Source organism: Plectrocnemia conspersa, unplaced genomic scaffold (genome assembly GCF_051122295.1).
Source record: "Plectrocnemia conspersa isolate PC_06_02 unplaced genomic scaffold, ASM5112229v1 ptg000010l, whole genome shotgun sequence".
NCBI classification, from domain to species: domain Eukaryota; kingdom Metazoa; phylum Arthropoda; class Insecta; order Trichoptera; family Polycentropodidae; genus Plectrocnemia; species Plectrocnemia conspersa.
In genome coordinates, this window is record NW_028277174.1 from 9,701,896 (window position 1) to 9,715,906 (window position 14,011).

General features: G+C 30.8%; 1 protein-coding gene across 2 annotated transcripts in view; it reads left to right on the forward strand.

Annotated features, from left to right (window-relative positions):
- LOC148230588 (uncharacterized) overlaps window positions 1–14,011 on the forward strand; it is a 164,593-nt gene that overhangs the window by 19,411 nt on the left and 131,171 nt on the right. For both annotated transcript variants that reach the window (XM_088194677.1, XM_088194678.1), the window contains exons 4-5: window positions 2,189–2,411; window positions 12,357–12,453. In XM_088194677.1, the coding sequence (XP_088050803.1) occupies window positions 2,189–2,411; window positions 12,357–12,453 (320 nt within the window). The remainder of the gene's footprint in view (window positions 1–2,188; window positions 2,412–12,356; window positions 12,454–14,011) is intronic.

The window sequence follows — 14,011 nt, forward strand, 5'->3', positions numbered from 1 at the left end:
ATAGGGTTAATTATTTTACAACTCAAGAAATTAACAAGAGAGCGATTCTCGTAAGTTCGCTTCGTTCTGATTTGTATTACTTACCACCTGTTGAATAAAATACAAGGTGGCCCAGCAATTGTGAACTGATTTGTTTACCCCATATTTTTTAAAATATCGATTAAAACATAAAAATATTTTGATTTCATTAAAACTTTTTCTATTTGTATTTTTTTTAAGATGCATTTTTTAAAATAATTGAAGGGAAATTGCTCTCCATGTCACTCTAATTGACGTCCCCGCCCTTAACAATTTCATAAAGTGCTTCAGTGTAGACGCTACGCTGAAAATATATTCTATCCAAACGCTCCTAGTAAAAAAAAATAGGATACAAATATGGAAACGACCCGTACTCCTCTTTGTAGAGATACATATAAGTTTTCTTTGAATTTTCTCCGACAGCAAGAAGTACTTCGCTTCACTTGGATTCCGTACAATATTCTTATATTTGAGGACAATACAAACTAGAAAATCGTACAGAACCTGAATTGGTAATAAATATTTAAAGCAATACTAGACACAAAGCATCCTAGACATCTAATAAAAACTTTGCCGTTGTGCATAAAAAATATTCACCTCTGCAGGAACGTCACTCTCAAGTCTACTTTAAACACCCTCGACTAAGCTGTAAAATAATTATGTCGGACAGGGATCTGTAAAATGTGTCAACGTGATTTGGTAATGCTGAAAGGTAGTCGATTGTCAATCGATTACCTTCACAGTGATTCCAGGTATTTATGTGAAGAGATTGAGCCCAAATTTGTGCGAATCCCCTAAAACACGTTTAGGTTAATGGCATCAGCTTAACGATCTACCCCTCCGCTATCCATAATATCCTTACATAAGTTGTCCTAAACGTTGTGTCAGGGTGCTTATTCTTGTTCGCGTACAATTTGTGTGTTATACGTGAAGTTTTTATTTCTGTGGGTGCGTCCTTAGATTCAACTTTTAATTCCGAACGTTAAACAGGACCAGAAGATGCGAAGAGAGAAGCGGCGGATTCTGCAATCTACGGTAGTCTGAAACTGAGTCGACCTCCTCTTGGTCTCCGTTTGTATGAACATAGTAGTTTTGTTCCAAGTTATTATATTATATTATGTTACATATTTAATGAACAATTTATGTTATTATTTGTTTCAGTTTTTTTTAATATATAGTGTCAATTATTTAACAAGATAACGGTAATAAATATATACACGCAAAAAGGCAGTGTTTGACTTGCGGGCATCCATAGAAAATTCCAGCATCTAGCGGATTTAACAGCCCTAACAGTAAAAATCATTGCTTTAGTGGCTGCATTAAATGGTAGCAATTTCAGCTTGGCAATAAAATACTTGGTTTTGAACATAACTGTCAGTCATAAGTGTATTTTACGTATTTTGTACGAGGATCTGGATTTGTTTCTAAATAAAATTCAACTTACAAGCTACTTGAATCTAGTAGACATGCCAATTCGATTCGAGTCAAAATTTCACAGAACTTCGTGAATATTTGCCTCTTACTTTTGTCAGACCTCACTGCTTTTAATTTTATTTATGGAGAAAAAATAATATTTAAGCCATGTGATTAGAGTGAAGTTAAGGCAAAAAACAGGAAGAAGCGTTATTGATTTTACTAATTTAATACAAATCTATATTTAAATAAAGCAACTGATGTATTCACATTTATTTTTATAGCAACGTATATGGTGCCTCACTCATGTTTGTGTCAATAGATATAATATTCTAAAAGTACTGCAGGAACTAGCCGTTTTTAATTATTCAGAAGCGCATACGTTAATGTGAGAATTTTCGCTTTCAGGCACATTGTTTTCCAAACCTTTTGTCGGAGGTCTATTGTAATGTTTTAACCATGCCATTTCATGATGTGCGCCCTAATCTTTATTTAAGCTTAGCCATATCACCATCGCTCATAATGTATGCGCCGTTGACATTTACAATAATACCCAGGTATTATCATACATAATGTAATATTGAACGCTGTGGGCAGAGAACTGTCGTTTTTTTTATTTTCCGTGAACAATATAAGATACGTTGTGAATAGAGCTGTTAAAAATTAAATTTATGGTTTGGTGTTTATTAAATAAATTGTATAGATTTTTATATTATTTAATTTATATCGTAAATTAAAGTATTATTTTTATTCTTAGAGTTGGCACAGAGACACTGGTACGCGATAGCAACAGTTCTCCTTGTGGCCGGAGCAGCTGGAGTGGCAGTCCCTTTGGCCCTCAGGGTCTCAGCTGGGGCATCCCTGGACGAAAGATTGGAGCTGGCAGCTGCTCTCTTGGCGTCGTCTCCATTAATAGACGGCCATAACGATCTGCCGTGGAACATTAGAAAATTTCTCCACAACAAATTGAAAGACTTCAGGTGAGAATTATACACTGTACTACACAATCTCAAACACGTAATTTACAAGAGCTTCAATTAGAGGGTAATGTACTTTGAAGCGGTCGCCATGCGACGAGATAATTAAGGTGGTTCGGTAAAGTTTCAGGAACAAATTTAAAGTCTCACTGCAGGGCCATTAGGTTGATGCACGTTGTTTTAACTCTTTTTTATTTCAATTTGCTATTTGTTCACAACTTTGGAACATTAAGTTGATGTATATTAAACAATGTCCATTAAATGATCGTTTAAACGCTGTTGGATCTGATAAGCAATACATAAACAAAACTGGTTTTAAAGTAATTAATAATTTTAAATTAGTTCAAAGTATATTTAAAAGGGGTAGAAAAAAGTAATTTAATTACCGTTAGATAAAGATAAAACCAAATAGGGTGGGTGATAGTAAGTTAACTGGTTTGAACGTTCAAATGGATGGATTTCTATATTGAATTAAACTGTCAAACAAACTGAACTTGATAATCATTCCAATTCGGCTGAAAATTTAATCCACTAATACCCAAAGCTTTGCTTCAAAATATAATACAAAAATAGGTAAAAATTCATACTATTATTTGGTGTATTATATAAATATATTAAAAAATGGGTAAGATTCTATCCGCCCATTTTAAAAATCATTGTATGAGCTAACTGAGCTATATAATCAGTTTGTTTAAATTTTGTCTATGCCAAATTTACGGCAGTTATTAATGATTCGCATAGAAATTCTGAATAGTGAAGCGCATAGGTCTGGAAGTTTGCTCAAACAGGAGGCGAAGTGTAAAATCAATGCCTTAGAAGTAGAGTCTCCAATTAATCGAACCTTTAACTACTCGAGTATCGAATATTAAAATTTTAAAATACTCGAGTATTCGAGTACTTTCGAGTATTTACCAAATGTACCAAAATAGCTATTATTCATATTCGTGCACATATAAATAAATAAATAAAATACTTAGTATGTTAATTTTTACAATTATTTTAACTTAACGAACATACGTTTTAAAAACAATAATGCAAAAAGTGTCTCGAATTTAATATTACTGCTAACCTTTGGTTTTATTATTCCCGTTATGGAAAAAACCCTATCCGTTGCTGTTGATGTTGGTCTTATTGTCATTAACGCGTTGGATAAGGCTTCTAATTTATATCTGTTCGCTTTTTATAGATATAAAATTTTTTGAACTCTTTTTATGTTCTCTTCTTTCATTCCCTTCTCTGCTTTTCTCTTATTTCCTTCGACTATTGACAAAATAGCATTTTGTAATTCTTCTTGAATAGATTTTTTTCTTAACAATATACAATATTCTACTCCTTCTGATTATTGCGAAGAATTTAAATTTATATCCTTCGAAGATGTATTTGGGTGAATCCCTTTCACTCTAGAGCTAAACGGTTCGCAAAGAACTGACTTTACTTTAAATGCCTTTAAAACACACAATTGTTTTGATTTATATTTTAAGCTGAGGGATCAGTATAAACAATTTACAGCACTTTAGCTACAACTTCATAATCATAAAACCTGAAATTTTTTTTTTTTGATATTTCATATTGTTCATTGCCATAAATTAGATAAGTCGGGACTGTCGGACACAAAGCACAAAAGAAATTTCTCCGTCGTACCCACTAACATAGCCGACGACCGGAACTATGCAACTATGGTACTATGAAAAAATTATAGCTGATAGTAACCGCTCTAACTCGGGACTTCGGGCATAAACGCCAAATAAAAGCAAGACGTTAACCTTTACCGGACCGAGTTAAAGTTATTTTTGTTTCTGAAATATTTCAAAAATTTTTAATTTCGAGTATTAACTTAGTAATTTTCAAAATACTCGATTATCAAGTACTTGAAAAATAGACAAGTATACTCGAGTATCGAGTACTCGATTACTCGAATTGGAGACTCTACTTAGAAGTCTTTGTGGCGAAGTAGTAGTCCGAGCGTCGATGTGTAGTAAAATCGAGTATGTTTAGTCCGGTTTTATATCGTCGTACATTAAACTGTATATACATTCCAAAAGCGGTATCCTTCAATACAGCTGCTAGGTTCGTGAGCATAGTTCTCGGGATTTCACACGCGTGTCTGGCGTGTGAAGTCCCTATAATTCTAATTATATCTATAATTATAATTCTATGATTAAAAATATCGACACAAACTTAAGCCAACTTTTTCATTTACAATCGAAACAGACACAAACTTTTTATGTATGTTAAAAATCAGGGGTAGCCAACCCGCGGCTCACCTTGAACATTTTTCCGGCCCGCGAGATTCATCACACTTTTACAAAATATATTTATTTTATAATGGCCAATACACTATATACAATTTTTCACTCCAAAAAAATGTCTATAGTGTATCTAAATCTAGTATGGAGATATATAATTTTATATGTGGCCCGCAAGATCATTTGGGTTGGCTACTCCTGTTATAAATAATAATTTTTAAGATTTAAACCAGTAGAATAATAAGGAAAATACATACATTGTTAAAAGTGTTTTTTTGATGCTAACAATGTGTTCCAAATTAAAACTCAATTTAAATTATATGCTGTTGTCTAGATTTATAGAATTATTTGAGCAAAATAAACATTATACTATAACGTTAGTAAAACGCAGGATTATATTAATAAACAGTTGTTTGCTCACTGCGTTTAAAATGACTTAAAAATTTCCCGCACATTTTTAAATTATATTAGTATTTTATAAAAAAGATTAACCTTACTTAAAGAACATCTAAAACAGTATCACGCATTATCAGCCAAGTGCATATGCCACACAACTGATAGCAGTGAAGTATACATTAGTGTACATATGTACATTTAGAGTTCTCGGATTGGAAAGTGAATTTTCGATATAATGTCCAATACAGGACGAACTCTAAAGTTTGAAAATTTGTAAAAAAATAGGTTTGTGTTTGGTTTTCATAAGAAATTTCTGTATAAGCTAAATATTATTTTTTGTCAATAAAATGGTCTCTATTTATGAAATAGTGAGACGGAGATATTATCATGACCGTTATTTCTTTAATAATAAATGCTATTTTTATACGTTATTGCGATTTATTATTTAATAATTTTAATGTCCGAAGTCAATTATTTTAATTTTAAGAAAAAGTTATGCATTTTTCAGAAGACATTATTTTAAATCGCAAAGGGTAGGGATCTGTACATATCCCAAAGTTATACAATGTATTCTATTTATAGAATATATTATACAGTTATATAGATATGTAGTTATATAGTCTGGAAAATATAATGGTTTATGATTTGAGAAAAAGAATCCAAAAATCATATATAGGTATATGTACGAATTTTACAAAATGTATGCTATTTTAATAGTAGTCGCGTAGTAAAACACTTATTAGATAAATATGTTGAGAACATTATTTCTAAGGCTTTATTATAAAATACGAATAATTTGGCAACGCATCGAAAAATTTAAGAATTTTATATCAGAGCTATTTTACTTGAAATGTCGTAAATTATTTTGTAAAAATTTAAAATATTATGAAATAAAAAATAGAAAGAGAAAATTATCAAATGCTTTTAAATTAATGGTATAATATGATCGCGGGCTGCAAAATAACATTTCGTAAGCCACGTGCGGTTAATTACATATCTAAAGAATTTTCTTTACTTTGAAACGTTGTTACTGACCTTTAAATAATAAAAAAATTGTAAAGGATTTTTTATACCGCTTTCTTTGATGTGATTGTTCAATTACAGGCGTAAACAACCCACGGTTTTCAATTTTTTTCGGTGTTTTTTCCTGGATGCCCGTAACTGGTCTTAATTTCATATGACATTCTTATTTAACATTATAAACCAATTATTTTATCAATGTGCCACGATTTATTAAAAAATACTTAATTATAAGTCAGTTTAACTTATTATATAATTAAATGTTTTTAAGCATATTATTAATTTTATTAAAGGATTAAATAAACGTTTTTTTTTTAAATTAGATTTAGTATATCTTATGTTATGTAAGTGTATATTACTTTAAGCGACATCGCTATTTAATTTAAAATAAATAGGTTTTATAAATAAAAATTTAATTCGGGAATATATTGCATTAAACTCATAAAAACAATAATTTAAAAGTTAAGTATAAAAATAACACATAAAAGTGATATTCCGAAAGTTGGGATACAAACTCGAGCAAACATTTTTAAAGCTATTTTTTACGTGTTTGAACTGTAATAGTACTTTTTTTGCCTTTAATACACTTTTAATCAGACAAGGCTTATTGATTTCAATTTTATGAAAGTCTATTGCTGCTTTTGCTTTTTGGTACCTAACACGCGAAGTTTCGATAGCCTTTTCTTTCAGTAACTGCTTTATAAGAAACAGTTCTTTGACCATTAAACGGCAATCGAAACGATTTTTCTGTTTTCAACTTATGAACAAAAACAAATCTTCAACTCCTTTATTTATTCCACTAAAGTCACTTCTTGCTATTCATATTTGCTTAATCATAAACATAAACAAGCCGTGCGATGCATTTAAGCATTATCTCTTTTTGCACATAAGCAAGTCATAACATCAATACATTGTAGCAAATTAACATAGTGGTACATTTATCGTCAGATAAGTATAGTGCACTTTTAAATTGACACATTTATCGCAAGAAAATCCACTTGTTGTAATACGTGTTAAAGCGCAATAAACAAAGTGCATTTTGTAAGTTACTTTCAAATATCAAGGGGATTAGCTAAAAGTAACTTAATGCTCGTTCGAGGGCTTCAAAAGTACAGATAATTTTGTTAACAGCAAAAGTGCCGGGTTGATAAATCTCCATGTGTTCAAACTCTGATGCTTACGCAAATATTCTAATAGGAAAGATAATAGAAATAAATAAATCCAATTATGTTGATTTTTTTGTGATTGACTGACATATTGAGCAAACAAGGAAACATTCTTGAGTAAAACTAAGCATCTATTTAATTGACTTACATTTGGATGTCATCTTGGGAAAAATTTCCATTAGTAATTTACGTCATATAATAACTTTCAGCAGTTACTCCTAAATTAGTTTGAGTACGCAAAAAGTTAAAGGAGCTACGCTCAGAGGTTTAGCAGGTTAAAAAAGCAGCCGCTTCCCTCTTCATGTCAACCCTGGCCTAGCTAGGTCTGAAATCTAGATTTCAACGCAATATTCTAATACGCATATTGTACGTGACACAAAATTGATACACAATTATAATTATTTTGCCTTATTTATAAATAAACACAACGACACTTGATAATAAATAAAAATGTCCGATTCACCTATTTAATATATATTAATATCTTTGAAGATATTTCGATAGAGCTGCTTCAGCTAAAAGCAAATTTAACAATGTGTTCGCTTTAAAAGAGATAGATGGAAATATATTGTGAAATAGCAACGTTTGAGCGTGTTCAAAAGTAAAAAATAGAGTTACATAGATAAGTGTTAAAGGACAATGAGCAAGTACCTTTCTCCCAATACCTTTTTACGGGAACTCAATGAATCATCTATAAATGCTTCTAGGATATTAACCATATTATTTCATATATTATATAAATATCTTTTCCCCGTATTCTTTGTAATGTACTAAAAATAAAAAGTATCTCATCGTATTTGGAATCCAAATTATAGATACAAATTATAATATTTTAAGTACTAATGTGTCATATTAAATATAATACAAGCAGTGAGTTAATTTGTTTCTAAGGCTACATATACTGATGTATATTTTTTTTCATATTGGAATAAATTTAATATTTTCATCTCCTGTTCAAGCATATTTACGACTTAACTACCTCGATTTGGAAGTCAAATTATAGCATACGATATTATAGCTATTTATCATCGCACGTCTGGCATAAACAAAGCCGCCGAAGAGCTAAACTCGCTGTAATATCATTAACTCAACCCAAGCGTGCAACTTGGTTGAAACTTGAATTAAAAAGTTATTTTTTTGCGAAAAGCCTCTCACAACTCGTTCTTTCATCAATGGCACAAAAACGCGTACAATTCAATTTGCGTTGGTAAAAAACGCGAATTTACTGCCGGTTTTACGCTCCAGGCTACCTTTTTTCTTTGCACTCAGTTTTACTCCAATACATTCTTATCTAAATGGCGATAACGCATTGCGTACGTAACTCACGTTTATAAATCCCCTCTGCCATTGTGCTTGTACGAACATAAACGATTTAGTCCTTATACGTGTGTGGAGAAAAATCGACTTTCGAATGCGCATATTAATATCGCCAAAGAAAACTGGACCCCAAATCTCCGTTCACACCGCACATTTGCGACGACCCTTCTTACCGGCGTAATCCCGTATCGTTCCGGTGGTCGCAATCAGTTTGTAAAATTCTAGTGACCCTTCGTCTATCTGCAGCCTAATCCGAGACCCTTGATCCCGAAATAAAAAAATCGTTAAATTAGACTCGCATGAGCAGTGTAATAAGTCAAGAAAATATTAGACCATTCCGTAAAGTAATTGGATGTGGAGGTAGAACATCTATATTTGCCTAAATAGAAATATATTTAAGTAACTTTTAAAACTCACAAGTACTTTAACTAAGTTAGGCATATGTTCATTAGAAACTTTCGAGGTTTAATAAGTTTATTAGTCGCATATGAATCCGTATGAATTTTTGTTATTACCTTACCTTTTTGAATAATTTTAATGCACCAAGTAGACCAAATAAGACTATAGATTTTATAACATCGATTAGTTTGTATAAATATTTTTTTAGAAAATATTAATATTGTATTTTTTTAGAGCTGTGCACAAAATACCACATTTCGCAAATGCTCCCTCATTTCATTGCTAGCAAATATTTGTTTCAGGACAGTTTCCATTCTAAATGCAAAGTTTTGGGCTCAATTTCTTATTTCGTCAACAATGTTGTTCTTGAGTTTCTGAATTGTTTGCGGTTTGTTGATATACACCAGCCCCTTCAAGTCACATAGTAAGAAGTCAGGGGCTGTCAAATCAGGTGAACGAAGGCAAAATTTCCTGAAACGAATCTACCTAAAAGTTTAAGAATAAACTCATTGTGTGCGAAGTGGCTCCATTTTGATGGAACCGTGCAGTATCTGTGCTTAGCATATGTGTGTTTATTTTTAAGTTAAATTACTAAGGTTTAAAAATAATCTTTGCCTTACAACGCTTGATATTTCAAGCCGTACAATTTGTACAATAAAAAGAAATTTATCATGGCGTTGCGTCGTAAGGTTTTTTAATCGTCTCGATAATTAGATTAACCTTTCAGCGAATCAAGGTGACTGCTTTGCTGTTTATCTCAGTAAGTAAATAAACTTATCTGGATTTAATTTGGAATGAAATGAGAAGTTCTAGTGGTAGTAGCGATCAAAAGTGTGTTTTTTAATTTTGCTATTTGAATTAAAAATATTTTTCTATGGCAGTGTTCTGGCTTATATAGAATCAAAAAAAAGGGAGAAAAGCAATGGTTCTATTTTTCATTGATTATTTCAGCAGTGATTATTTAGTGCGGAACTGAAATATCTGTTTTTATATTTTTAAATATTTTTTTATCTGTTGAACTAATGATTCGTTATGGGTAAGTCCTGCAACAATGATTAGTTTCATTTCATGCTTGAATCGTAGAACGAAAATGTAACAGTCCCCACGTTTTTTTATTCTCCTCATTTAGCGTTAATTGTTTTCAGCAACACAGGTATAGTTCTTAATCGTATTCAATATTGATTCAGTGAATTTTATAGTAATTTAGGATATTCTCCATGTATATTAAGTTAATTTACAAGTTCATACATTTCAGTCATTTTAATGGATTTAGGCACAAAAACCCTGAATTTAGGGCTTGTTTTAAAAAAGAATGAAAAACAAAAGTAATATAAATTCACTAATTTTCAGCATTTTAAATTAATTTTTGAGCTTAAAAATATTAACCTAGGATCTGTTTTGAATAAAAATAAAAATATTTTTTTAAAAGTCTTCAAGTTTTTAGCTTTTTTGATGAATTTTAAGCACTTTTTAACAAAAGAAAAAACATTTTAAGTCAACAAATTTTCAGTTTTTGCTGGATTTTTGAGCTTAAAAACCTGAATTTAGGCTCTTTTTTAAAGAAAAGTCATAGAAAATAAATAAAAATCTTTAAACAAAGCCTTTTTAGTGCATTTTTGATCACAAAATCCTAATGCTGTAGTCATAAAATTCGGAGAGGGTATACGGTAACGGATTTTTGTGTACAATATCGTATACCCTATATTACAATACCTATTTACATCTTTATTTTTTTATGTTTGCTACTCTTTCGGATGACCGCTATGACAAAAAATAATAAATATAAAATTTTTGATCAGGATAAAAAAAACAATTCAATTTTAGTTTGATAAGTTTAAATGAATCCAGGGAAAGAAATTAAATAAATATATTGATATTTATGAATTCATAGATGCAAGATATATTATTAGGTGAACCAAAAAGTAATCAAAATTTTTGTTTGCTTGCAGAAAACATTTATTTAGAAGATTATATTAAATACTAATTTAAAAAAAAATCCATCATTATTAATGACTTTTTGACAACATGTTGCCAAATTTTCAATTCCCTTTTTGCAGAACTCTTTTGGTTTTTAAATAAAAAACTTTTCTAAATTTTTTTTAATAATAAAAACTTATGTGATTATTAGAACGCGTATTAAATTAAACAGATTTGAAAAAAAATTTTGATTACTTTTCGGTCCACCAAATATATTAAAATCATCCCTCGCACAAATATGTTGTAAAAGGAAGTAAATCGTGAATAGCAAGTTTCTAAATGCTAGAATACCCATCCGTAAAATTTTCGCCAATTCATTTAATGGTATTTCCTTGTATTTTTGCTTTATGTAAAATGGCTAATTAAATTTATTAAATTTTCATAATAACTTGCTTTGAAGTCTACGACATAGTACACGAAATTTCACAAGGCAAGTTATTTAATTTAAAAATTAATAAGACAAAGTAAAAAAAGCAATTGATTGAAATAAAAAAAATAATAAATATTCATACATCATTTTTTAAAAATAATTTTATCATTTCTTATTTTAAAAATTAGTATGTAGACGACAAAATAATGTTCCGTGTGAGCAATATGAGTAATCGCTTGTGAGCGATCGACTCGTAAGCAATTATTGTGTGAGCGGTTGACTATGTAGGGGCTAGTGAAATTATATGCTGCTCTAAACTGTCGTTCAAACTCAATTTGATAGTTGCAAAACGACCGTTTGTTGTTCATACTCAAACTTAGCATAAGTAAATTAGACAAACGCAACTTACCTAATATAAATTCTAAAACTAACTATAGTTTCAAAACTTTTATTAGGATAATTTGCTTTGGTTAGGTTTGATTTATTTTATTGTTTTGTTGAACGATGTGACGTCGAAATTATGTGAATCTCTGATTATGTGGAAATACGCATCCCGGGTCATCTGTTTGTGACACAGAACAGGATATGCTATTCTGGGGTTTGTGAACAAATACAGTTTTACTGATACTGAGCAGTAAAATTGTAAATCAATTATTGAATGCTCTTATGGCTGATCTAGTGAAATTATGTTTATACTAATGAAAATATAAATTCACCGTAGCATATTTACTTCGTAAATGAGATTTTATATTAATAAGAAAGAAGTGCATGATTGTTAAACATCGTAATCGACACAATCTAAAACAATAGCGTTAACATCACATCACAACACACTTCCTTTCACATTCTAGGTGTCTAGCCTATTGCGTTATGGGCTCCCGCAGGACTATTAGTCTCGTTCATAGTTTACACCAGAGCGTCAACTTTAACCCCGTTTTATTAAATTGCCCCCGTGAATAATTGAGTTAATATAACAGCTCAAATCTAATATACTAATAGTACACTAGGCGTACGCACTCGCCCGACTGATTTACGAGCCCCTCGTGTATAATTGCAGGTTCAGCGAAGATCTTCGGAACATACCGCCGTGGTCTACTAGTCCCTGGAGTCACACGGACCTGCCCAGGCTTAAGCAGGGCCTGGTCTCGGCGCAGGTAACGTATTTTAATTATACACCGTAAACATTTTGATTGTGCCGTAAATTGTCTCACCCACCTCTCGCGTTGTCGCTGAATAAAGCGGGCTGCGGAAAAAATAAGCACGAATAGTTTATTTATAGGTAATAAATTTCTTAGGGAAAATGTCCTGCCAACTTACTACTTTTGGTTTGATAAGATAGTTTAATGTGTATTTTATTGTTTTATTTGTGCATTTCATTAGGTTGTGTGTGATTTATGAGAGTATTAAGATAAGGTTTTAATGTGAGTTTAATTGCAGGGCGTTATTTATTTGGGGATAATTTTAGGGGAAAAATGTTAGCTGATTATTAACGGAGTTTTATGGCTATTAGTTTTGTTTAATGTTTGTTGGTATTTAAATTGGAATATTTATTAAGATAACAGGCTTAGTTTTGAAAAGTAGGCGTTTAACATTGAAAAAAAACGCGGATAAGTTTTTATTACTGCACAATTTATTTTAATTTAATAATATAAACAGATCGTTTATTTTTGTTGGTCGTATTACAACATTGAAATCTCTTGGTAACGAATACCGAAATAACGAAATTCCCAGTATAACGAATCTTCAATTTGCTCCCAAAAAACTTTCATACAAAATGTTTTCATTGCAACGAAGACTGATCTCAGTATAGCGAAATATTTTGATCCAAATTTAAGAACGACGTAACAACGTAACACAATATTTCTCTGAATTCAGTTCGTTCTTGACTTGATGTGTGTCGGATGTGTTCACAAACAACATTCAAGGTGTTTCGCCGACCCTCAAACTTTTTTTAAATATTTTTATTGTGTACATCAGTATCCTTAAAAATAGACAATATTGTAAGAGGTTATTTTGATGCTGTAGTATTATAGTAATTAAAAATAAAATAAAAATATATCATCTTCCTTACATTCAATATAATGAATTTTCAGTATAACGAAATTTTTTCTTCGGTCCCGTGTGCTTTGCTATACTGATATTTCACTGAATTATGAAATTATTTCATATATTATTAATTGTGTGCTTTAATACAAATCTCTGGAATCGCGTAGGCGTTTATATATGAAAAACACCACATAATTTTATATCAGAAGTAATGTCGTTCTTTTATTGAAATGCATAAAATTTAAAAGACTTCAAATTACAATAATCAGCGAGTATAGTTTAATAATTTTCTAAACTATATTTTATACATCTTAAGTTATTAAATTTATCATTCGTAATTTTCTTGGTTCAAGTATAATACCGATCTATTCTCCCTATTGATAAAATGACTTAAAAATTGAGTTTTTGATTCCAATTCCAAAAGATGTTCACACGCTTTTAAGCAGTCACATTTTTTATCTTTACTCAATTGCTGCGGTATCTATTTTTCTTATTTTTATCTCTTTACAATTTTATAACGTGTGCATTTGATTACTATAACTATAACTATAATCCTATCCAATAACACATTCGTTTGCCTTCTTTTGAGGATTTGGCGAAAATGTGATATTGCATTGTTATTTAATTGAGTAATGGTTCGCACTGCTACAGCTTTACCCGGGTAGT